The 23,510-nt window shown below is 33.5% G+C and overlaps 2 protein-coding genes across 2 annotated transcripts in view; one reads left to right on the top strand and one right to left on the bottom strand.

Annotated features, from left to right (window-relative positions):
- The window catches only part of LOC148956140 (large ribosomal subunit protein mL65-like), a 160,680-nt gene that overhangs the window by 66,405 nt on the left and 70,765 nt on the right, over positions 1-23,510 (bottom strand). The window lies entirely within an intron of this gene.
- LOC148956143 (hexokinase-4-like) lies at positions 6,997-22,176 on the top strand. Its single transcript, XM_089089438.1, has 4 exons — positions 6,997-7,065; positions 18,195-18,357; positions 20,656-20,801; positions 21,899-22,176. Exons 1-4 carry the CDS (start codon positions 6,997-6,999, stop codon positions 22,094-22,096), a joined length of 576 nt encoding a protein of 191 aa, XP_088945564.1. The 3' UTR covers positions 22,097-22,176.

The following is a 23,510-nucleotide window of genomic DNA, read 5'->3' as shown; positions in this document are numbered from 1 at the left end:
TCTTTTTCTTCTTCTTCTTATTGCTCTTCTTCCTTTTTTCCCTTAAAGTCGTTGTTGATGTCTTTCGCTTCCCACCTGGGTAGAGACTGATGAGTGAATGATAACCAAGAATCGTTTTTAATACCTTAACCATTTTGATGAAATTTTAATTGTTCGCCAAATGCTCTTGCTAAAGATCTAATATTTTCTTTAAAACTCTCGTTGAATCATTAAATTTTGATGATAAATCAATGAAATAATCTTCATTGGAAAATACCTGAAAGTGTATATTTTCCCACAGGGGTTGTTGAGGATGAAATAGTTCATAGTACTCATACTTGACCTTGCCATCAATATTTTCAGCATTGAATAGATTCAATGAGTAGCTGATTGATGGGTGCGATTCTTTGTGGGGGAGATAGGTCATCTTAATAGAAGAAATCCTCCTTTGAACTAACAATCTTTTTCTTCTTCTTCTTGTTGGTCTTCTTCATATTTGCAGTTTGAACTAATACTCTCTGAAGATGGTAGTGGCAGAGGGGCTGCCTTGGTGGCAACAGTGGCAGACAGAATGGACAGAGAAGAATCTAACAGGAACTAATTGAAGAACTTGTTCTCACAGCTTTCTTCTCCTCTGATGTGATTGAGTGTACCGTTTTTGAAACTCAATCTGAGTTTGTTATTTACTATATTTCCAAGGCTTTTCAGCATCAGAAAAATGCATTTAGTAGCTTTTACTTAATGAATAAGATTTTTGCAAGTGAACAATAAAATATACTTAACTATACTTAGTGTTCCTTTTTAAAACAAAACTAGTTTGTTAATTTTATTTATTAAATTGTTCTTATATATTATAGTTTTGTATTAAAAAGAATTTTCTTCGGGTCCGAGGCTTCTAAATGTCTACGGAAAACTCAAATATACATGCATTTGCTTTACTTAGTCTTATTATTTTTCGTGTTTTCTGATCTAAATTTTATAGCGTCTTCACCTTCGGAAAATGATATATCTAATATTTTTCTTTACTTAAATAATACGTTTAATTTATTAAATTTAATTGATAGTTGGAGGAATATAACGATTTGAGTCAATAATTTGGTATTCAATCATTTTGAGAGTTTTTGTTTTTCTCTTGAAATAAAATAAAAAAAAAAATCTTGTAAACAAGGTAAGAAGAAAATATTTTAATACTAAGTAAAAATAATTAATTGAATATTGTATTTTAATTCTAAAATCTAATGTTATTTGGCCCTTAGATTTTAGCTAGAGATATACACTGCTTGTTCTTGTGTCTCGTTTTCTGCAATGTTACAATTAACCTTGAATTTACCATTTGATTCATTATTGATGTTATGAGGAATTTATTATTAATGTTTTTTCAAATAAACGTCAAAATATCTTAAGTTTTCAGAAATTCTTGGAATATTTTTTTTGTGTCAGAATATCTTCTAGCTTGGTTTAGCTAGCCAAATCTAGATTTTGTCTTAAATTTTCAGCTCTTACAATAGAGTATCCGTTTATAGAAGGGGTTGGGAAAATTGACCACAAGTCGATAATTAAATATTCAACTCAATTCATTTTATTACAAAACGATATAACACATAACCAAACGAACAAAAGAAGGAAATAAATAATAATAAATAGCAACGAAATTATGACCAATCTCTAATCACAAGAAAAAAAACAATCATCTATGAACCAAGAACCAAAAGAGAGTTTTTCATTTTTTTCTTAAAAAAACAAGGTGCTCCTCCACCTGAATGCTCTCTGAAAGAGAATTCCAAACCTTAGTACCTAGATATCTGACAGAAAAACCTGCTCTAGGTCCACTACTGTATTCAGTGACTAGCTTATCAGCATTGCGGGTACTATAACTATTAAATGATTTATTTTCTTTATAGAAACCATGAAATACCTCAGGACTGATACAATTCCATCACTGACAGGAGAATATTTCTGCTTCCTAGTCACGTGGTTTCCCGACGTTAAGCACTTTAAGTTTATTATAACATGCCTCAGTGCCATTGACTTTTTCCAAGTATCCACCGGTAAGTTGTACAGCTTTGTTTTGAAGAATTTGTACTCGTTTAAAATTTGAATAAAAGTTGCTTGACCATAACACGCATCCATATGAAATATATGGGTGGACTAAAGCATTATATAAAAGTAATAAAATTTGTGACGGTAAGCATTTCTTAAAATGTCGAATTGCTCCAACTCTTTGTGCGACTTTCGTTGCAACAACATCACTATGTCGTTTCCACAGTTCATATAATTATCCAGTATGATCATTCCCTATCTCATCCATTATAAAAACCCGGAACGGGGTGCGAGTGCTCCAGAGAACGTAGAAACATAAGCGGCATCAGATCTTTTCACGGGTAGACAAGTCAGACGCGAAACAATCGGAAACAAGTGGAAACCCGCTATTACGAATAATGCACTTTACGCGAAACAATCGGAAACAAGTGGAAACCCGCTATTAATAACTGCACGAAGAAGTGGGAGGAGCTTTTTGTTCGCACTGAGAACGAAGACCAGAAATGACCTGCGATAAGCTTACTGGATAATTATATGAACTGTGGTCGTTTCCATGAAAGATTGTAATCCAGGTAGAAACCAAGGTATCACGTTTCGTGATCTTGTTTCTCTGGCTCCTTCGCAAATAAAATTTTTCCATTAATGTCGTGTGGCTCACCTCCTCTTGAATATGAAATAAAACTAGTGTTCTCAATATTAACAGAGAGTAAGCTCAAACTAGTAAAACTATGAAAACTTTTTAAAACATGATTCACCTTCAAAATCAAACTATGTAAACACTGACTTGAAAATGTTAATACCGTTTCATCAGAAAACGAGGTGAGACAAGAACCTGGCAGATACCACCTCATCATATCAATATATACTAAATACAGCACAGGACCAAGCTCTGTGGGACCCCACAAGCTATAGAAAATGGGGCAGAAGCGACATCATCAATCATAACATTAATAAACCTACCATTCAAATAATTTTCTAACCATTTTAAAAATGATCTTTTTATATCTATAAAATCCAATATTCTCAATAAAATACCAAAATCAACTTTATCAAAAGCTTTTTTAAAATAAAAGAATAATATTGGGGAATTTCGCCCCTCAAGTATCTTGGAGAACAACGGCAATGTTAAGATTAGTTTCCAATTACCGATATCTGACTAACAGGTATTACTTTAGCGTGTTTCAAGGCATCTGGGAAGGTGCCTGTTGTCAGGGATATGTTAATAATGTGAAGCAAGGAAGAAAGTAGCTACATCATTGAGGCTTTAAATATTCTTAGTTTTACACCTTCAATCCCAGCAGAATATGAATTAGTATTCTTAACAATTTTATACCCTCATCACTTGTACATTTTTCAAACCGAAACTCCAATCTTTCCCTTTCATCATCCACAAATTCATCCTAAAGAAAATTTTTTTAATTATTTCTAGCACCCTCATGAACTGAAGATCCTATTTTTGAATAAAAATTACCGAAATTATTTGTGACAACAACTTTGTCACTTACAGACGCACCATTAATACGTCAATACAAGGAGAAAGGTTGCAATTTTCCTTTTCATGGATTCATTAAAAACTTGCCACGTTGCTTTAGTATCACCCTTGCTCACTGCGCTTTTCACTAAAACACCTCATTTTAGCATGGCGTCACAGAAGTTTTATTGTGTCTCTTGTATTTCTGAACTTCTCGAAATCAGTCGGATCCTGAGTATTTTGATCTTATTCGTATAGCAGATTTTTTTTTGTTTCTCTCACTTATGATTTGCTCAGTTATCCATGGCTTTCGTGGTTTATCCTTCTTATGTTTGACTGCTCGTAAGGGACACGCTTTAGCAAAAATTGGCTGTAAAATAGACATGTATTTATCGTAAGCAAGGGAAGAATCATCAGCTATTTCCTGCAAAGTGGCCCAGCTGAGGTAGCTCAGTTCCTCGGCAAATTTATTCAGGTTTTCTTTTTTAAGCGTACGCACCATTATTTTCTTTGACCTAGCATAAACTTTTTTTAGACAAGTTAACTAAGTCACAACTTAAAGATGGTCTGAACCGGGTTGCACAGCCACATCTGCACAACTATGATTCAAATAAGTAGAACCAGCGAAAACATTATAAATCAGAGTAGCAGAGTGAATTGATATACGGGTTGGGACACAAGCTAAGGGATAAAGATCATTTGAAATCATATAATTAAAAAGAAAATCAAATTGACTGCCGTAAGATTGACTGCCTATCAGAGGTGAAACAAAATTGCTGTGATGATTTTTTTCTGCTGTTCTGAAAATTTCCAATTATGAAGATATGTCCTTTTGATACCTGACTGAAGATATATTATATGTTATTGAAAAATGTATGCATGTTTAACTGCCACTTTCCCAAAATATGAAGGGCATTCAGATGAGTCTTTAAGGGAATGATGAGGGGAGTATTGAACTAAATCAAAGCAAGTTATGTGTATATGGATTGTCAAAAGGGCGTAGCTCAGGGCTGACTGAATATATCAATTTGGACCTTTGAGGAAGTGATAAGGGAGATGATCAATTGACCAAGAGGGTAATATTTGCACTCTACTACTACTACAACTATCACTGCTTCTACTGATACCACAACTATTGCTATTACTACTGCTAAAACTACTACGGTACTTCTGTAGCGAGCACTACTATGGCTTAGAATATTTAAATAAACATCTCAGGAGACGTCTAGGGTAAAGTTTATTTTAATTAAAACATACTAGGTGCATACAGATTGATGATAAATGTGTATAATCAATATTATTGTCACAGATTACTGTATCAAGTGTACACGTCTGTGGTCTAATGAGTTGGATGTTCATCTGACAACCAGTCAAAATGTACATGCTGATACTGCTATTGATACTGATGCTACTGCCGTTAGAACTAATAATACACTATTACAGCTACTACTGTTCCTACTACTACCACTACTACTATGATACTAGTACAATTAATGTTACGCGTATGAAGGTGAAAATTCGGCAGAATATGGAGGGGAATTTGAACTAAATCAAAACACACTATATTCATGCATATTATCACAAGGTCGTATCTCAAGACTTGGTTTTTGCATTAAATCGGAGCTTTAAGAGATTACTTCAAGAGGAAGATCAATTGACAAAAATGTAATATATACATGTCACTGCTAACACTACTACAACTGCTGTATTTACTTATACTGCTACTGCTAAGAAATTAGTCTAAATGCTCCATTTACAGCTACTACTACTTCAACTACTGCTTCAATAGCAATAACTTGTAAGGCTTAGAGTATTAAATAAAAAAACAAGTTTTTTTTAACTGAAAGTAAGGAACGGTGTTAAAACTTAAATGAACAGAAATTATTCCGTATATGAAAGAGGCTGTCCCCTCCTCAACGCCTCGATATTTAAGAGAATTTTTGTTTTTTTTTAAAAAAATAGAGTTTATACGCAGACCAAATCTTGCGATCCGATCACGGCATAGCGGCGGGGCCCGCTCCTTTAATATCCTGCCTAATTTATGTTCGATTTAATTTTTAACGTCGTTACTTGCGTTAGGTTAAAAAAAACTTGTTTTTTTATTTAATTTTTTTCCTTTTTTGAATTAATGCAGGTTTTGATTTTGGCTCACCGTATATGAATAATTGAAACAAAATTTGTTTATTAATTTTACTTTTGTTTGGTTAAATGGCTTTCTCGAAACTTGTTTAATTTTATTTACGAAATTTTTTATTATTAATAAATATACGTAACTTCTTAATATTTTCTGTTCTTTTCAAATTTTGATTTTGGTCATTATTTTCATTTTAAAAACTTGTTGTTTTTTTTTATATTTAATTTCTGATCTTTTTTTTAAATAATGCTGGGAAATCCGACGCCCCCTTCATAGCAAAGTCCCTTCTCCCATGAAAGCTTCCTCATGGAAAGATCCTCCCACATAACCCCCGACCCACCCACCCCCCTACTACCAGAAAAAATCCCCCCCCTGAAAACGTCTGTATGCTTCCCAATAACCAATACTACATGTTAACATTGGGTAAAGTTCATAACTTTTAGCCCTCCCCCCGGGGACTTCGGGGGATTAAGTCATCCTAAAGGACATAGTTATCATATTTTCAACCATGCTGAACAAAATGGCTATCTCAAAATTTTGATCAGGTGACTTTGGGAAAAAAATGAGCGTGGGAGGGGGCCTAGTTGCCCTTCATTTTTTTGGTCACCTAAAAAGTGCACTAAAACTTTTAATTTCCGTTCAAATGAGCCCTCTCACGATATTCTAGGACCACTGGGTTGATACAATCACCCCTGGAAAAAAACAAAACAAACAAATAAACACACATCCGTGGTCTTTCTTGCGGCAAAAAATGCAAAATTCCAAATTTTTGCAGATAGGAGCTTGAAACCTCTACAGTAGGGTTCTCTGATACGCTGAATATGATGGTGCGATTTTCATTAAGGTTCTATAACTTTTAGGGGGTCTTTCCCCCTTTTTTCGAAAATCAGGCAAATTTTCTCAGGCGCGTAACTTTTGATGGGTAAGACTAAACTTGATGAAAGTTATATATTTGAAATCAGCATTAAAATCTGATTCCTTTGATGTATCTATTGGTATCAAAAACCCGTTTTCTAGAGTTTCGGTTACCATTGAGCCATGTCGCTCCTTACTTACAGTTTGTTACCACGAACTGTTTGATCAAGATGAAAAAGGGGTCAGAAGGCCACATCAGCAACGTTTTTGGAATGGCTTACCGTGTCAAGTTGAAACTTTCGGGGCATCATGAAAGCGATATTCATTGTTCATTTGTATCTCAAGAATGGATTTAGGTATTCAGTTGGAACTTTCAGAGAATATTTTAAGGGTAAGATCAATTGATAAAAAGGTAATATGTGCATGTCACTACTAACTTATCTTAGAGTGCAACTACTTGTAAGTCTTAGATGAAAAGTGCATCAAAAGGAGGTGAAAAGCGCACAAAATTTTTGAAATGGCTTACCGTGTCAAGGTGAAACTACCGGACAGGGATGTTCAACAGACCAAAGGAGTTGATGTTCAGGTACTGTTGAGGGTGTTAAGTTGAAACTTTCATCTTTTATTGAAAAGGATGTTGATGAAAAACAAAAGGTGCTATGTTCATACTGATAATAATGGTACTACTACTACTACATATATATCTTCTACACAAGCTAAAGGTATTAAGTTGAAGCTTTCAAGGAATATTTAGAACTATGATCATGTAGATTGTCAAAAGGGTGACAGAGCAACATCTCAATACTGGCTTACATTATTAAGATAAACCCTTCAGGGTAAGTTGTGGTAGATTTTGAACTAGACAGAAGAAACTACGTGAATACTTTTAATACTACTTATACGGTTAATGGAACTAATGACACTAAGGACGTTAAATTGAAATTTTTAAGGAACGTTTAGTTGTAGTTTCAGTTAAACGAAAAAAATATATGAGTACAGGTATTAGATAATTTCTGAGACCACACCTGACATGACGATAAAATAAAAGCTCAAAATAGGTATAAAGTCCGTTTTAATAGACGGTGTATAGAAAATTCACAAAAAATACCAGATGTTTCGGTCACATATACAGTGAACTTAAAAAGGATTAAAACATTACTCAGTATATTTACAAAATAATTCTGTCCCTTGATATGGGACCGAACTATGAAGGAGATAATTTCGGAGTCCACACTGCCTTTCCATGACGATACAATTAAATCGCAACAGAGTGGTAAAAGCCTTTTTATCAGACAATGTAAAATAACTATCACAAAAAATACAAGATAGTTTTTAAAATAACAGATTATTGTTACTACTGATGACTGTCACTGCATATGTGACCGAAATATCTGGTATTTTTGTGAAACTTATTATACACTGTCTATTAAAAAGGATTTTATCACTATTTTGAACTTTTATTTTATCGTGACTGAAATATCTGGTATTTTTTGTGAATTGTCTATACACCGTCTATTAAAAAGGACTTTATCCCTATTTTGAGCTTTTATTTTAGCATACAGTTATTAAAGGGACATATAAGCACTATTATAGGCAGCGCTGCTCTATCATAGCTAGTAGTATCATTGAAATTTTAAAGGAACTGATCAGATTGGAAATTAAAAATTCTATATACCTTTTTAAGATTCAAAGTGATTGTACGGCAATCAGCTCTCCTCCTTAGCTCATAATTTTCCTAACACTTCAAATCAAAATTTTGAGACATTTGGTTCAATATGGCTGAACGGTCCAGTAACTATATCTATAGGGTTATTAGGTACGTGAACCCCCACTGTCATGCAATTTGCCCAGTATGCTGAAAAACTATCAACAATTTTCAACAATATACACCTTTTTGAAAATCTTGACACAAATAGTACTGTTTAATTTAGTTATACCTCCGCTAGTTGACCTGATAAACAAAACTTGATACCATTCCCATAAAATTCTATCTATGCTGTTTGACAGCCTGGATACACTTGCACTCTCTTGATTTAGTTACATTTTCAGAGCAGAAGTAGTAATAGAAGTAGCCCCGAAAGTTTGAATTTAATACCGTCAGTCATTCTTGGGATATTGCTCAGATGTCTTATAAGGAATCAGCATAAACAGTGCGTTTTGATCAAACAGTTCGTGGTAACGAACTGTAAGTAAGGAGCGACCCGGCTCAATGGTAACCGAAACTCTAGAAAACGGGTTTTTGATACCAATAGATATATCAAAAGAATAAGATTTCAATGCTGATTTCAAATATATAACTTTCATCAAGTTTAGTGCGACCCATCAAAAGTTACGCGCCTGAGAAAATTTGGCTGATTTTCAAAAAAAGGGGGTAAAGACCCCTTAAAATTTATAGAACTTTAATGAAAATCACACCATCATATTCACCGTATCAGAGAACCCTAATGTAGAGGTTTCAAGCTCTTATCTGCAAAAATGTGGACTTTTACATTTTTTTGCCAGAGGAAAGATCACGGATGTGGGTGTATTTGTTTGTTTTTTTTTTTTCCCCAGGGGTGATCGTATTGACCCAGTGGTCCTAGAATAACGTGGGAGGGCTCATTGGAACGGAAATTAAAAGTTCTAGTGCCCTTTTTAAGTGACCGAGAAAAATGGAGGGCAACTAGGCCCCCTCCCACGCTTATTTTTTTCCCAAAGTCACCCGAACAAAATTTTGAGATAGCCATTTTGTTCAGCATGGTCGAAAATATGATAAATATGTCTTTTAGGAAGACTTAATCCCCCGAAGTTCCCCGAAGGAGGGCTAAAAGTTATGAACTTTACCCACTGTTAACAGATAGTATTGGTTATTGGGACGTATACAGAAGTTTTCTGGTGGTTTTTGTATGGGATTGGGCGAGACGGGGGGGTCGGGGGTTAGGTTTGAGGATCTTTTCATGTAGTAATTTTTCATGGGGGAAGGGAAATTTCTATGAAGGGGGCGCCGGACTTGCCATCATTATTTATTGGTTATTGGAAAGTATACAACCATTTTCAGGAAGGATTTTTTCTGGAGGGGGGGCTAGAGGAGGGGTTACTCTGGAGAATATTTTCGTGGAGGATGTTTTTTTGGGGTAAGGGACATTTCTATGAAGGGGCGCCGGATTTCCAAGCATTATTTAAAAAACGATCAGAAATTAAATAAAAAAAAACAAGTTTTTTCAACTGAAATGTAAGAAGGAATATTAGAACTTAAAACGAACATCAATTATAACGTATGTGAGGGGGTTCTATCCCAAGTCAATACCTCGCTCTTTACGCTACAGTTTTTTTAGTGCTTTCAAAAGAGCGATCTATTCTCATTAAACGGCCTTTGTGATTCAGGGGTTTGTGAATCAATTTTTTTTTTAACTTTTAACTTAAAGAGCTTGTTATTGACTAAGGGGAGAACCCCCTCATATACGTAATAACATATACGTAATAAAAAAAAACAATAAAAAAACAAGCGATATGGCTCAATAGTAATCGAAACTTTTAAAAACGGAATTTTGATGTCAATAAATGTATCAAAAGAATGTGTTTATAATGCTGACTCTAAATATATAAATTTTATTAAGTTTAGTATTACTCATCAAAGGCTACGAGCCTGAGAAAATTTACTCGATTTTTTTAAAGTGGGGGGAAACATCCCCTAGAAGTGAAAGAATTTTAATGAAAATCACACCGTCAGATTCAGCGTATCAGAAAACCCTATTACTTAGGTTTCAAGCTCATATCTGCAAAAATCTGCAACTTTGTATTTTTTGCCAGAAGAAAAATATACGAATATAGAAGTAAGTTACGTAAGTTGATTTGTAAAGACATCCATTTAGCAAAAAAAAAGTAAAATTGTTATGCAAATAAAAGCTTTATTAACTAAAAAACGATCAGAAATTAAATAAAAAAAACAAGTTTTTTAAACTGAAAGTAAGGAGCGACGTTAAAACTTAAACCGAACATAAATTATACCGTAAATGAACGGGGCTAACCCCTCCACACCGCCTCGCGCGTAACGCTCAAGATTGTCTGTTTCTAAAAAATCTGTTTTATTAAAAAAAAAAAAAATTTAGAGAAACGAGCGCGGCGGTGAATAGGGGACCGCCCCGTTCATATACGGAATAATTAAATTTAAACAGAAATGTAAGAAGGAATGTTAGAACTTAAAACGAACAGAAATTATAAAGTATTTAAGGGGGTTCTCCCCCAAGTCAATACCTCGCTCTTTACGCTACATTTCTTTTTAGTGCTTTCAAAAGAGCTATATATTCTAATTAACCGGCCTTTGTGATTCTGGGGTTTGGGGCTGACCCCGCCTAACCGCCACGCTCTTTACGCTAAATTTTGAATATGTGTAAAAAAATTATTTTTTAAAAAAAAAAAAAAAATTATCCTAAAGAGCGAGGCGTTGTGGAGGGGACAGCCCCATTCATATACGGAATAATTAAATTTAAACTGAAATGTAAGAAGGAATATTAGAACTTAAAACGAACAGAAATTATAATGTATGTGAGGGGGTTCTCCCCAAGTCAATGCCTCGCTCTTTACGCTACAGTTTTTTTTAGTGCTTTCAAAAGAGATATATATTCTAATTAATCGGCCTTTGTGTTTCAGGGTTTTGTGAATAAAATTTTTTTTTAACTTTTAACGTAAAGAGCGTGTTAGTTACTAAGGGGAGACCCCCCTCATATACGTAATAACATATACGTAATAAAAAAAAAAACAATAAAAAAACAAGCGATACGGCTCAATAGTAATCGAAACTTTTAAAAACGGAATTTTGATGTCAATAAATGTATCAAAAGAATGTGTTTATAATGCTGATTCTAAATATATAAATTTTATTAAGTTTAGTATTACTCATCAAAGGCTACGAGCCTGAGAAAATTTACTCGATTTTTTAAAGAGGGGGAAACATCCCCTACAAGTGAAAGAATTTTAATGAAAATCACACCGTCAGATTCAGCGTATCAGAAAACCCTATTACATAGGTTTCAAGCTCATATCTGCAAAAATCTGCAAATTTGTATTTTTTTGCCAGAAGAAAAATATATGAATATAGAAGTTAGTTACGTAAGTTAATTTGTAAAGACATCAATTTAGCAAAAGAAAAGTAAAATTTTTATGCAAATAAAAGCTGCATTAACTAAAAAACGATCAGAAATTAAATAAAAAAAACAAGTTTTTTAAACTGAAAGTAAGGAGCGACATTAAAACTTAAAACGAACAGAAATTATTCCGTATATGACCGGGGCTGTTCCCTCCACACCGCCTCTCTCTTTACGCTAAAGTTTGACTGTCTCAAAAATTAATTTTTTAAAACAATAAAAAAACTTTAGCGCAAAGAGCGAGGCGTTGAGGAGGAGACAGCCCCTTTCATATACGGACTAATTTCTGTTTGTTATAAGTTTTAATGTCGCTCCTTACTTTCAGTTTAAAAAACTTGTTTTTTTTTATTTAATTTCATTTTAAAAACGACCCTTTTTGCTTTACAGGGGATAAAAAACGTTTAATTTGCTTTCACTTTTGGAAAAGTCAAATTTTTTGCGCAAAATTTAGGTCGGGCTAAATTAAGGATAATTTAGTTCAGCTAGGTAAAACTACAACTAAGTAAAACAAATTAAACCAGGACTTTTTCCATTGCCATTTTTTTTATTTTTATCTGTAAAAAACAGGTCCTTGCTTAGAATTCGCAGATCTAGTTATGTTTATTTACCCCCCCCCCCACCAGGACGGGGTGGTCTCCAATCGATTTTGACGTATTAAAAAGGGACTTGACCTATCCCTTTCTGATCTAATTTGCACTAGTTGTAGTTTATGCGACCATGAGGTAGGGGTGTGGACAAGGACGGGGCATTCCTCCTATTAGCTGGAACAAAGTCAGTTCATTTTAAGGTTTAATGTTACTCTTTACTTTGATAATAATAGCATGGACCATAAGTGTCCACAAAAATCATAAGGGAGTAGAAATTACATTTTGTTGGGTTTTTTAAAGTTTCTTTTTTACCCTTAACCTTCTTAATACTATGGTGACTCTGGGTACATTTAGGATTCAGATAAATACAGAATTAGTTCTAAAGGAGTTACAGGGGGAGGGTTGAAGTAAAAATTAATTTATAATCCCCTGGGAGTTATAATCTTTTTCTAGATTCGAAAGTGATTTGAGACCAACCAGTCACAGGGGAGAGTTTCCCTGGGGGAGGGTGTTTTCTGAAGGGACGTATTTCCACTCGGGGGTATTTTCCATCGATTGTCTTATTAATTTATTAAAGTTCCTTAGTCAAAAGGCTCGGATGTTTCAGGAGGTCTTTTCAAAGAGCTGAGACGCACATTCTAACGGGGTCTGTGGCGGATCCGGAGGGCGAGGGGGGCGCGCGCCCCTCCCCTCGTGGAGTCTCAAGGAGTTTATTTTATTTAATTAACTAAAGTTTTAGTTAAATCACGTTTATTTGATAAAACTAAATTTCGCCCCCTCATTTTTTTATCGGATCAATCTCTTTTGCGCCTCCCCTCCGCCCCCGATCCTAAAAAATCCTTGATCCAACCCTGAAATGTGTATTAAGATTGAGTGGCTGAGGAAGACAAGCTGCCATACTAATCTTAATAATTTCTATTTGTTTTAAGTTTTAATGCTTCTCTTTGAGGCTAATTTCAGTGGAAAAGACTTGTCTCTTAAAGTTAATTTCTTATTTTTCCCAACCATTGACAGACCTAACCAAAATATAATTGGAAGGAACTAATGAAATAAGGTGAATATTTGATATGTAATAATACTAATTCTTGGGAATTTCAGCAGCTCAAGATTTTATTCCATGGTGATTTTTTTAATATTATAAACAAGAAAAAAATACAATATATTTTGGCACTACAATGTATCTTGTAAATAAGGTTCATGGCAGGGAACCATATTTACAGTTCGTTACGACGAACTGCTTGAAAACTAACTCTTTTTTTTCTTTAATATTTCATGTGTTGTCCATTAACAAATCTTACTAATTAAAAAGAAACTAATAGAAGAATATTAAAAAAGTTAAAGTTTTTCAATTACAATTAAATAGATACCGTCAAACTCAGATGAGTAAAAAAATGTCAAATATAATATTTCACATAAACATAACATACGAAAATATTATGTTAAAAATAGAAAATATTAACCTATTATTATTTTTTTAATTACAAATATTTTTTAAATTTTTTTTTAAATCGTTATAATTTAAAATAGATGATGACCTTAAAGACGACTCTCTGTGGACGAGGGTGGAAGGGGGGGGCAATGGGCCGGGATAAGGAGAGCTTTTGGGTTGAGCTGCATGAAATATAATAATAAAAAAATGAGTCACCCCACATTGATAAACGAACAATATACAGGATAAGCCAATGCCCACACCCAAATTCTAGTAAATTTAAGCCAGTCACTTGTAGTTAAAACTGAATTTTAATACTTAAATCTTTTCTGCAAACTCTTTTTCAAACCTGCCAGATTCGCAAAATATTATATTTTTGGGTAGAAATGTTACAGTCAACCCCAGCTATATGTTGCTCCGAGTCCATATATAATGATAAAATTTGTATTAGCCTAGGCAATTTATCATTACTTCTTTGGAAAAAAAATTCGATATTTTTATATTTTTAAATGTGTATTTTTTACACAAAAGAAACTCTTATTTACTGGCATCACTGACATATTATCAATTTATCAGTATCAGTAGTATTAATTCAATGTTATTTATCTATAACTTCTTAATGCATAACACTTTAGGATACTATGAATAAAGCTGATGAATAATGAACTAAAAACATGTATTAGCAGTTATCATTATGAATTAACTATCAGTTGTTAATTGTCCCTTGTGACATGTATGATTATATTTCAAGATTTCTGAAAGTTAGATCTATCAATATGATTTGATAACACTAAATATAAAAATACGTTGACTCTTTATTTGAATATTTATTAATCTTTCGGTTACATTTAAGAATCTCCCAAAAAAAATTTTTCATTAGTTTACGAAAATTATTTATTAACTGAACATCCTATATTGACTACACAGTCTACAAATATGGAGTCAACAAACTACTATATCCCTTCAATATCAGCAGTATTATCTTCAATTACCTGTTTGTTTTTGTTTTTTATTGTGAAAAAGCACAAAATTCACCCTTTTGTGCTATCAAGCCGGAACGAGGTAAGATTCCATTTCAAACAGTTCGTGGTAACGAACTGTAAGTAAGGAGCGACCCGGCTCAATGGTAACCGAAACTCTAAAAAACGGGATTTTGATACCAATAGATACATCAAAAGAAACAGATTTTAATTCTGATTTCAAATATATAAGTTTCATTAAGTTTAATCTTACCCATCAAAAGTTACGTGCCAGAGAAAATTTGGCTGATTTTCGAAAAAAGGGGGAAAGACCCCCTAAAAGTTATAGAACCATAATGAAAATCATACCATCATATTCAGCGTATCAGAGAACCCTACTGTAGAGGTTTCAAGCTCCTATCTACAAAAATGTGGAATTTTCCATTTTTTGCCAGAAGAAAGATCACGGATGCGTGTTTATTTGTTTGTTTGTTTTTGTTTTTTTTTCCCAGGGGTGATCGTATCGACCCTGTGGTCCTAGAATATCGTGGGAGGGCTCATTCGAATGGAAATTAAAAGTTCTAGTGCCCTTTTTAAGTGACCAAAAAAAATGGAGGGCAACTAGGCCCCCTCCCACGCTCATTTTTTTCCCAAAGTCACCCGATCAAAACGTTGAGATAGCCATTTTGTTCAGCATGGTCGAAAATATGATAAAAATGTCTTTTAGGATGACTTGATCCCCCAAAGCCTCCAGGGGGAGCGCTGAAAGTTATTAACTTTACTCAATGTTAACAGATAGCCTAGTTTTGGTTATTGGGAAGTATACAGACTTTTTCAGAGGAGATTTTTTTCTGGTAGGTGGGGGAAGGAGAGGGTCGGGGGCTATATGGAAGGATCTTTCCATGAAGGAAGTTTTCACGGGGGAAGGGACATTGCTATGAAAGGGGCGCCGGATTTCCCAGCATTATTAAAGAAAAAGATCAGGAATTAAATAAAAAAAAAACAATTTTTTCAACTTATCAACTGATTGTTATTAAGAGTTCATTTTTAAAGAACTGGAAAAAAAAATTCGAACTATAGTTTAAAGAGCAGGGTATTTGACTAGGGGGCGAACCCCCTAACATACGTGTTAAAAATTTATGAATATAGAAGTTCGTTACGTAAGTTAATTCTAAGTTACGTATATTTATTACTAATAAAAACGTTCGTAAATAAAATTAAACAAGTTTCGAGAAAGCCATTTAACCAAATATAATATGCAAATTTTGTTTTAATTATTCATGTACGGTGAGCCAAAATCAAAACCTGCATTAATTCAAAAACGTTCAAAAATTAAATAAAAAAAACAAGTTTGTTTTAACTGAAAGTAAGGAACGACGTTAAAACTTAAAACGAACAGAAATTAGTCCGTATATGAACGGGGCGGTCCCCTCCTCAACGCCTCACTCTTTACGCTAAAGTTTGACTTTCTCACAACTCTATTTTTTTTAAACAATAAAAAAAACTTTAGCGTAAAGAGCGAGGCGTTGAGGAGGGGACAGCCCCCTTCATATACGGAATAAATTATGTTCGTTTTAAGTTTTAACGTCGTTCCTTACTTTCAGTTAAAAAAACTTGTTTTTTTTATTTAATATTATTTTAGAATGGTAGCTTCTCTGTTGGATGCTTTACCTGTCCATTTTACTCATTTTTGTTCATTTACATTTTTTTCGGTCTCTTGGGGATAAGGACGGAGTAATAATACTAGGGTGAGATAATGATTAAAAAATAATAATTTTTTGGGTAAAATTCTACTTTAGCTACTTTTGGCTATCTTGGAAAGGGGTTAGGTTTGGAAAATGAAACTTTCAGGGACGAGTCAACAGGCTAAAGTATGTCCCGGAAAGATATTTTGAAGTACCTATTCCTACTCTTTGTCCCTCTAGAATGTCCTGAAATTTGCCTTTTGAAATTTTGACAAAACAACATTTTACGATAATTTTCAGTCATCAGTTTCTTTTTCTCTGGCTTTAGTTATGAAAATACAATTCCTGTTGTTTGAGTAGAATTTGAAATGTTTTTGTAAAAATTTAGTATCTTTATTTGGAGAGCTTTAAAACCTTATAAATTGGGAGTGAGCAAAGTTGTGAAGCAGAAAAAAATTTTTTCTTACTTCATTTAAGCACAATATCTCTTTTGTAAGGAAGTTTCACTTTTATAAAACACAGATTTTTAAAGGTCAGGACCTTCGACAGGGAGAAGGAGTTGATGTAGGTACTTCAAAATACCGTCCCAGTACAAAATATAGCCTAGAGGACCATCCCTGAAATTTTCATTTTCCTAACCCACAACCTTTCCAATAGTTCTAACAGTAGTTAATTATAATGTTACCAAAGTGTAATTAAAGAATTACAAAATATTTTGTATATGGCTTTTTATTAAGTATCTGAGTAGACTAGTCTAACGTATTATCTCACTAAGAAAGGGTATCTTCTAAAATAGGCTGGGGAAAAATATCTCTTTTTAGTAAATACACTCGGGTAACAGAGAGTCGTGCGGATGGGGAATTATCCCGACGTGTGACGAGGGGGATTACGTAGGTGCGTGGGGGGGGGGGGGGGGGGGTCGGAGTTAGATGTTAGGATATTGGAAGATGTTAAACTGAAAGTAATGAGCAACATCAAAACTTAGAACGAACAGAAAATATAACGTAGATGAGTTGGGTAGCCCCCTAGTGAATACCTAGCTCTTCACTCTAAAGATTATTTATTACTGTAATAATATATATATATTATAATTTATGTACTGTTGGCTTAAGGTTTCATTTTTAAATAATTATTAAACAAATTTAACAGGCTCGTAAATAGCTCGGTATTGACTAGGGGTCAAACGCCCTACTATACGTATTAAAAATATATTTAAATACAAGTTCATTACGTAAGTCAATTCTTAAATTACGTATATTTATTACTAATAAAAACGTTAGTAAATAAAATTAAACAAGGTTCGAGAAAGCCATTTACCCAAATAAAAGTAAAATTAATATACAAATTTTGTTTTAAATACTCATGTACGGTGAGTCAAAATCAAAACCTGCATTAATTCAAAATCGTTCCAAAATTAAATAAAAAAACAAGTTTTTTTAACTGAAAGTCAGGAGCGACGTTACAACTTAAAACGAACAGAAATTAGTAGTTATATTAACAATGCGTTCCTCTCCACACCGCCGCGAGAGGTAATCTCAATTTTTAATGTATCACCTGAATATAATTTATAAAAAAAAAAAAATATAGCATAAATAGCGAGTAGTTGAGGAGGGGACCGCCCATTTAAGAACATTACTATTGACTTAAATATGTCATTTTAACCGACACTCATTAATTTAAGTTAAAAAAAAATTTTTTTTTTATTTAGTATATCATATTATTGATATAAAAATATTAAAAGACATCAAAATATGTAAGATATCAAATATTTCAGTCCCCTTAACTTATGTTTGCTTCAAATAAAATTTTCACTCTCAGTTTTGAATGTAGAAAAAAATATAGGATTATATTAGTTGGTAAACTTTACATGCATTTTGTTTTATTACGCCTACCAAATAGTGCTCTTTTATTATTTTAAATCTTAATTTTTAGCTGGAGAAAAGATGTTCAAGATTAATACTCTCGGAAAAACAAGTAAAAAAAGTCTCAAATATACTGCTAATGGAAATCGAAGCTGTATTGCGCCAGGAAACCCATAAAAAAGCTGACGTAAAGTGTTACCCCTTTTATGTTAGAGATTTACCCAATGGCAAAGGTAAGTCAAACTAATGAATGATTTAACTGGTTCATTTTATCTTGACCGACCATTTTTATATTTACCGGTTCTACGGAAAATACCTCCACACCCGGGGTTACCGCCCCCGCTGGCCTAGACTCCCGGAAACTTCCCCCCGTGGAAAATAGCCCTCCGGAAAATATCCCCCTAAAAGCACCATGAAAAAAACCTGTACATCCCCCCCCCCCCAACTCCCCCCTCCAACCTCCCACTCCAATCGTGTAAACTACCCCTCTTCCCCATCCCCTGAACCACAGCAAATTAATACTATTTTCACTAACAAAATTAAACCCCCAAAACTACCACCATACCCTTCCATCCGAACCTCCCCCCCCCCCGCGAACCATTGACTGAGTCTTAAACGTATACCATTCGAGGTTGAAGAGAGGTAGACAATAAACCAATTCACCTGCGGGTTATCGTCTATCAGTGTGGTCTCTCCGTGGTTTTGTGGTTTGGAGGGAGGGTGCTTCCTGACCGAGTGCAGTTTAACGAATAAACATACCGGCTATATTCTAGCAATAAGAGATCGAAAGTAGTAGCAAGACTGTAGATACACTACGGTGTTGGTTTTATACTTTTTTAAATACGCCCCAGGCCCCCCTCATGTTTTTTTTGGGGGGGGGCGTAATAGTGATATGGAGAGTTCACGAGACCTACCAGTCATGGGGGGCATTTTCCAGGGAGGAGTTTTCCGACGGGAGGGGGTATTTTCTGGGGGGGGGGGTAAAATCCGGAAACAATTTAAATGAACAAAAATTTAAAGAAATAAATTTTTTATGACACAAATTTTAAATTAAGGGTAAATTTTTAATAGCAAATGATATTTTTAAGAGCTTTAAAAATTAAAAAAATTAAAACGTGCTTAAACTTCTATAATGGCGTTCTCTCATTGTTTTGTAGTTTGGGAGGGAGGAGGATTCCTAAAAGAGTGCATTTTAACGAATAAACATCCCAGCTATCTTCGACTCATCAGATCAATAAAGACTTAGCTCTTAGGGAGAGACGAGAAGGGGATGGAGGTAACAAGTTGGATATAAAACTTTGACAGTAAGAGTGAGATTTGGGGTACACAAGTTTTCTCCAGAAAGGAGAGACTCCAAAAGTTAAAAAGGATTTTTATGACTGATCATGTTAGGGTTTTATGATTTTTGTCTTTAAGCAGGCACAACGGAGGTGCAGTTAGATTGCAGATAATTAGAGACAAGCTTCGAGTAGTAGTAGTGTTGATTATTTAGTTATGTGGATGACCAATTTTTTGGTGTGGGTCTTAAAGGGTTTTGTGGTATTAAATATTTATTTGAGATGACTTTAGTTCTAAATTAAGATAGAGTCGTTAAAGATAAAAATTTAAAAAAGTTACAAAAAATATAAATCGACAATTTTGGGACGGGGTCGATTAAAAACACAAATATATAGATGGGTCGTTTACGAGGGGCATATAAATGGGGTAAGCATTCACGTTAAATGGAACACTGGTCTGTACGACGAAATCTTGTGGCAAGTTTATGATTGAGTTACATTAAAGAGTAAAGGATGAGCCCCAACAGCCGAACAATTTTTAACCCCTGATGGCTTTAAAAAAAAATACATTTGGCTGTTTTAGCAGCCAAGCTAAACCTATCACACTTGTCTAGATCGGACCTTCACTAAAGCTAATGCCCACAGGGTTGTCCTTCCTGAAGATATCATAGTGAAAAAAATTGTAAACATGTTTATAATAAAGAATTTCAGACTGTCATTAAAAATAAGTTTTGTTCACACAATTTTCTTGGAGATATTAGTCGAAAGGTATATTTATGTTACAAAATTTCTTAAATGTTTTAGCAATTTTACTTTGATTTAATTTTTAATTCATATTTTACAGTATGATGTGCATATTTTATTTAGTAAGAATAATGCACGCATAGAGCGTTTCAGAAGGATCTATTCTTTTAAATATTTAACCCCGTAAGAAAAAACAAATTTAACACGGCCAGTCTTCTCTTACTGATATATAAGCTATTTTACTTATAAAATTTCCTTGTTTTAATTTTCCTTAATTAACGTATAATTTTTCCAAACATTATAAACACTTTTTTAAGATAAATAAAGAACGGCTATGGGTCTCATTAACCTCGTTTAGAGATACACTTTTTTCCATCCATGCAGATCAGTCTACTCCCTCCATGAAGAGCAGCCAAAGTCCTTGCTAAGGCGTTACTAATAGTTCTTATATAAATCGCCGATTTATTCTGTGTGAAGTATATATACTATTTATATTTATTTTCTTTTAAGAAAAAGGAAAATTATTGGCCCTCGAGTTAGGGGTAACCAACAGTAGAGTGTTGCTAATTAAACTGGGTGAAGCCACACCCGAAAAAGAATTCGCATGTAGAGAGTTCCCACTGCCAGAAGTGATCAAAAACTCATCGGGTGAGGTCGTAAGTTCCACTTTTCATTATAATATTCGTTTGGGATTTTTGTTACAGAAATTATCACCAGTGGAGTGTTAAAAAATTTCGTCTTTGGTTATTATTATTATTCCAAAATGACTTATATGGTGTGTCTGTTATAAATAGTTTAAGTTTATTGATATGACTTAAATATTTGAGTTTGTACGGTGAATAAAACGAAAATCATGTATTTAAGCTTTTCATCTTTAATGTATAAAAAGATCTATTTTCATTTTTTTAAATTTTATTGTTACTTATTATTTTATAAAAATTTTGTTACAATAAATCCATTATCTTTCAGATTAAACTCTTTTTTTTATTTTATTTTTTTAAATGATATTACTTAAAAAAATAGTAATAAAAATTATCTTTAGTAGTATGAATTTTAATAAAGTTAGCATAATTATAATCAGGAAATTTGAATTTAATTTTGACAAAGGAAGAATCTCAAAGAAAATAGAGTCACAAATGTCATGATCGTCCCACACTTCCTTATTAATTCTTGAATGGTGTCATCTATTTGTGGTATGTACCTTTTTTAGTTAATTATTACTTAAAATAAATTAAATCCCAATCAGTATATAATATTTACGTCAGAATCCTGAATACATCGAATCTTACTTTTTTAAAAGATATAATATAAAATAGAGCTCTTTTTAAAGTTCAGGAAGTCATTTTTTTTCCATTTTTTTTTTTAATAAATTAATTTTGGTAATTGAAGATACAAAAATATAACATTATCCAACGTCTTTAATTTCTAAATATAAAACAAGCTCATATTTCCTTCTTCACTAAATTTCTTAAAAAAAAAACTCGAAAAATGTAATTATCTTCATACCGTAATTTTGTCTTTGAATTAACTTGACAAAAAGATAAGGATTATGAACCAACAACTAACAACCTTAACAAATAAACCATTATGTTTTTTTTTCTAGTCCGTAATAAGGTCCGTACATTTTATTAAAAGTATATTATGTCTCAAGTAAAATGTACACACAAAAAAAAAACAAAAAATTTAGAAATTTCATAATTAATACATTATCAAAATTCATTATATGATACTAAAATCTGTTACGTTTTTTCAGCTTTTTGATCACATTGCGGATTGCCTTGCCTTATTTGTAAAGGAATTCAAGGTTGATAAGAAATTCTTCCCCTTGGCTTCACGTTCAGTTTTCCATGCCGGCAAGAAGGCCTTACCAAAGCTAAACTTGTCCAGTGGACAAAAGGATTCACCTGCCCTGGGGTGGAAGGCAAAGATGTCGATAGATTACTTCAAATAGCGATTAACAAAAGACGAGTAAGTCTCAGTGGTTTTCTACTTTCTTCTTTTTTACCTCTACTTTCGTTTGCTCTTAGCTTTTCTTATTGCATATTCTGTTTTTTTATGTTTCACAATAAAAAGCCGTAATTTTCAGGGTTGTTTTAAAACAGCAAAATAGTAAGCTGCATTAAAAAGAAACAGAAAAGTTATTTGCCATATACATTTCTGTAGATGTAGTAGAATAGAATTTATTAATTTGCCACCCTCGGTGGCAAAAAGGGTACTTTAAAAATATAAAATACAAAAAGAGTTTACAGTAAAATCTTCATTCTAAAAATATCACTTTTGTATGTGACATCAGTTAACCACTATCTCTTGATAATTCGCCAAACTCCCGAAGGTTGATAAAAGTGCGCAGCCGCCTCTCTTCGCAGGTGTTTGAAGCTAATATTCCTCTTTCGCCCTCGTTATGACTGACTCGCTTTTTGTTTGTATTCCCCGGTCTTAATATTTTACTGATTTTCTATTGAGTTAGTGTTTGATTTAAAATATATTAATTAACCCTCTCGGACAGGCCGAGGAGCATGTTGTTACTTATAACAATGTATAAAATGTATTTCAAATGGATAATATTTCCTCTTTACACCCTCCCATGAAGTTCACTAGTAACTTAAATCTCTTATATTACAACCACTTTTTTTTCATTTTGACCTAGACGATTGGCAAAAATGTCCATCTTTCATCATTCATCCAAATAATGTGCAATCGTCAGATGAACATTTATCTAATTTTAGCACTAAGAACTGGACTTGAACTAAACTTTTATTACAGACTCCTTTTTGAGAGACGATGAGTGAGTCGGGCCCAAAAAACAATCCGTTGGCAATTTCTCTGGAAATCATTTGGCAAATCTTCCTCATTTTTCGGGGCATCCCCGCTTCAGAGCCTTGCTTGACCACTGTCATCACTGTAGCTTCCAATATTCTGATCTTGGTTCGCAGATCGTTATCGTCCGATCACATTTTTCTCAGTAAAAAATCTTTGAAAAAATCGTCCGATCACAGTTTTCTCAGTCAAAAATCTTTGAAAAAATCCTTCTACTATTAAATATTTTTTTTTTAAAACTGAAAGTAAGGAGCGACATTTAAACTTAATACGAACAGAAATTATTCCATATATTTAAGGGGCTGTCCAAACCTCAACGCCGTGCTCTTTACGCTAAAGTCCAGGTACCCATTTGTATCTGGTTTGACTCTGGCTTAACTTACAGAGTCAGACGAGTAATTTCGTCTCACTCCAAAAACTGGTGACACCAGGAATCAAATCCTCGTCCCAAACTATCCGCCCTATAATGTAAAGAAAAGAATAAAAAAATATGCCACATCAGTGCTACTTTCAGCTTCGACACGTCTATTTTCCGGTTCGGCATAGTA

The sequence above is a fragment of the Artemia sp. Qi Xiang Cuo genome, chromosome 1 (assembly GCF_049724085.1).
Source record: "Artemia sp. Qi Xiang Cuo chromosome 1, ASM4972408v1, whole genome shotgun sequence".
Classification (NCBI taxonomy): Eukaryota; Metazoa; Arthropoda; class Branchiopoda; order Anostraca; family Artemiidae; genus Artemia; species Artemia sp. Qi Xiang Cuo.
This window is presented reverse-complemented; position numbering and strand designations above follow the sequence as displayed.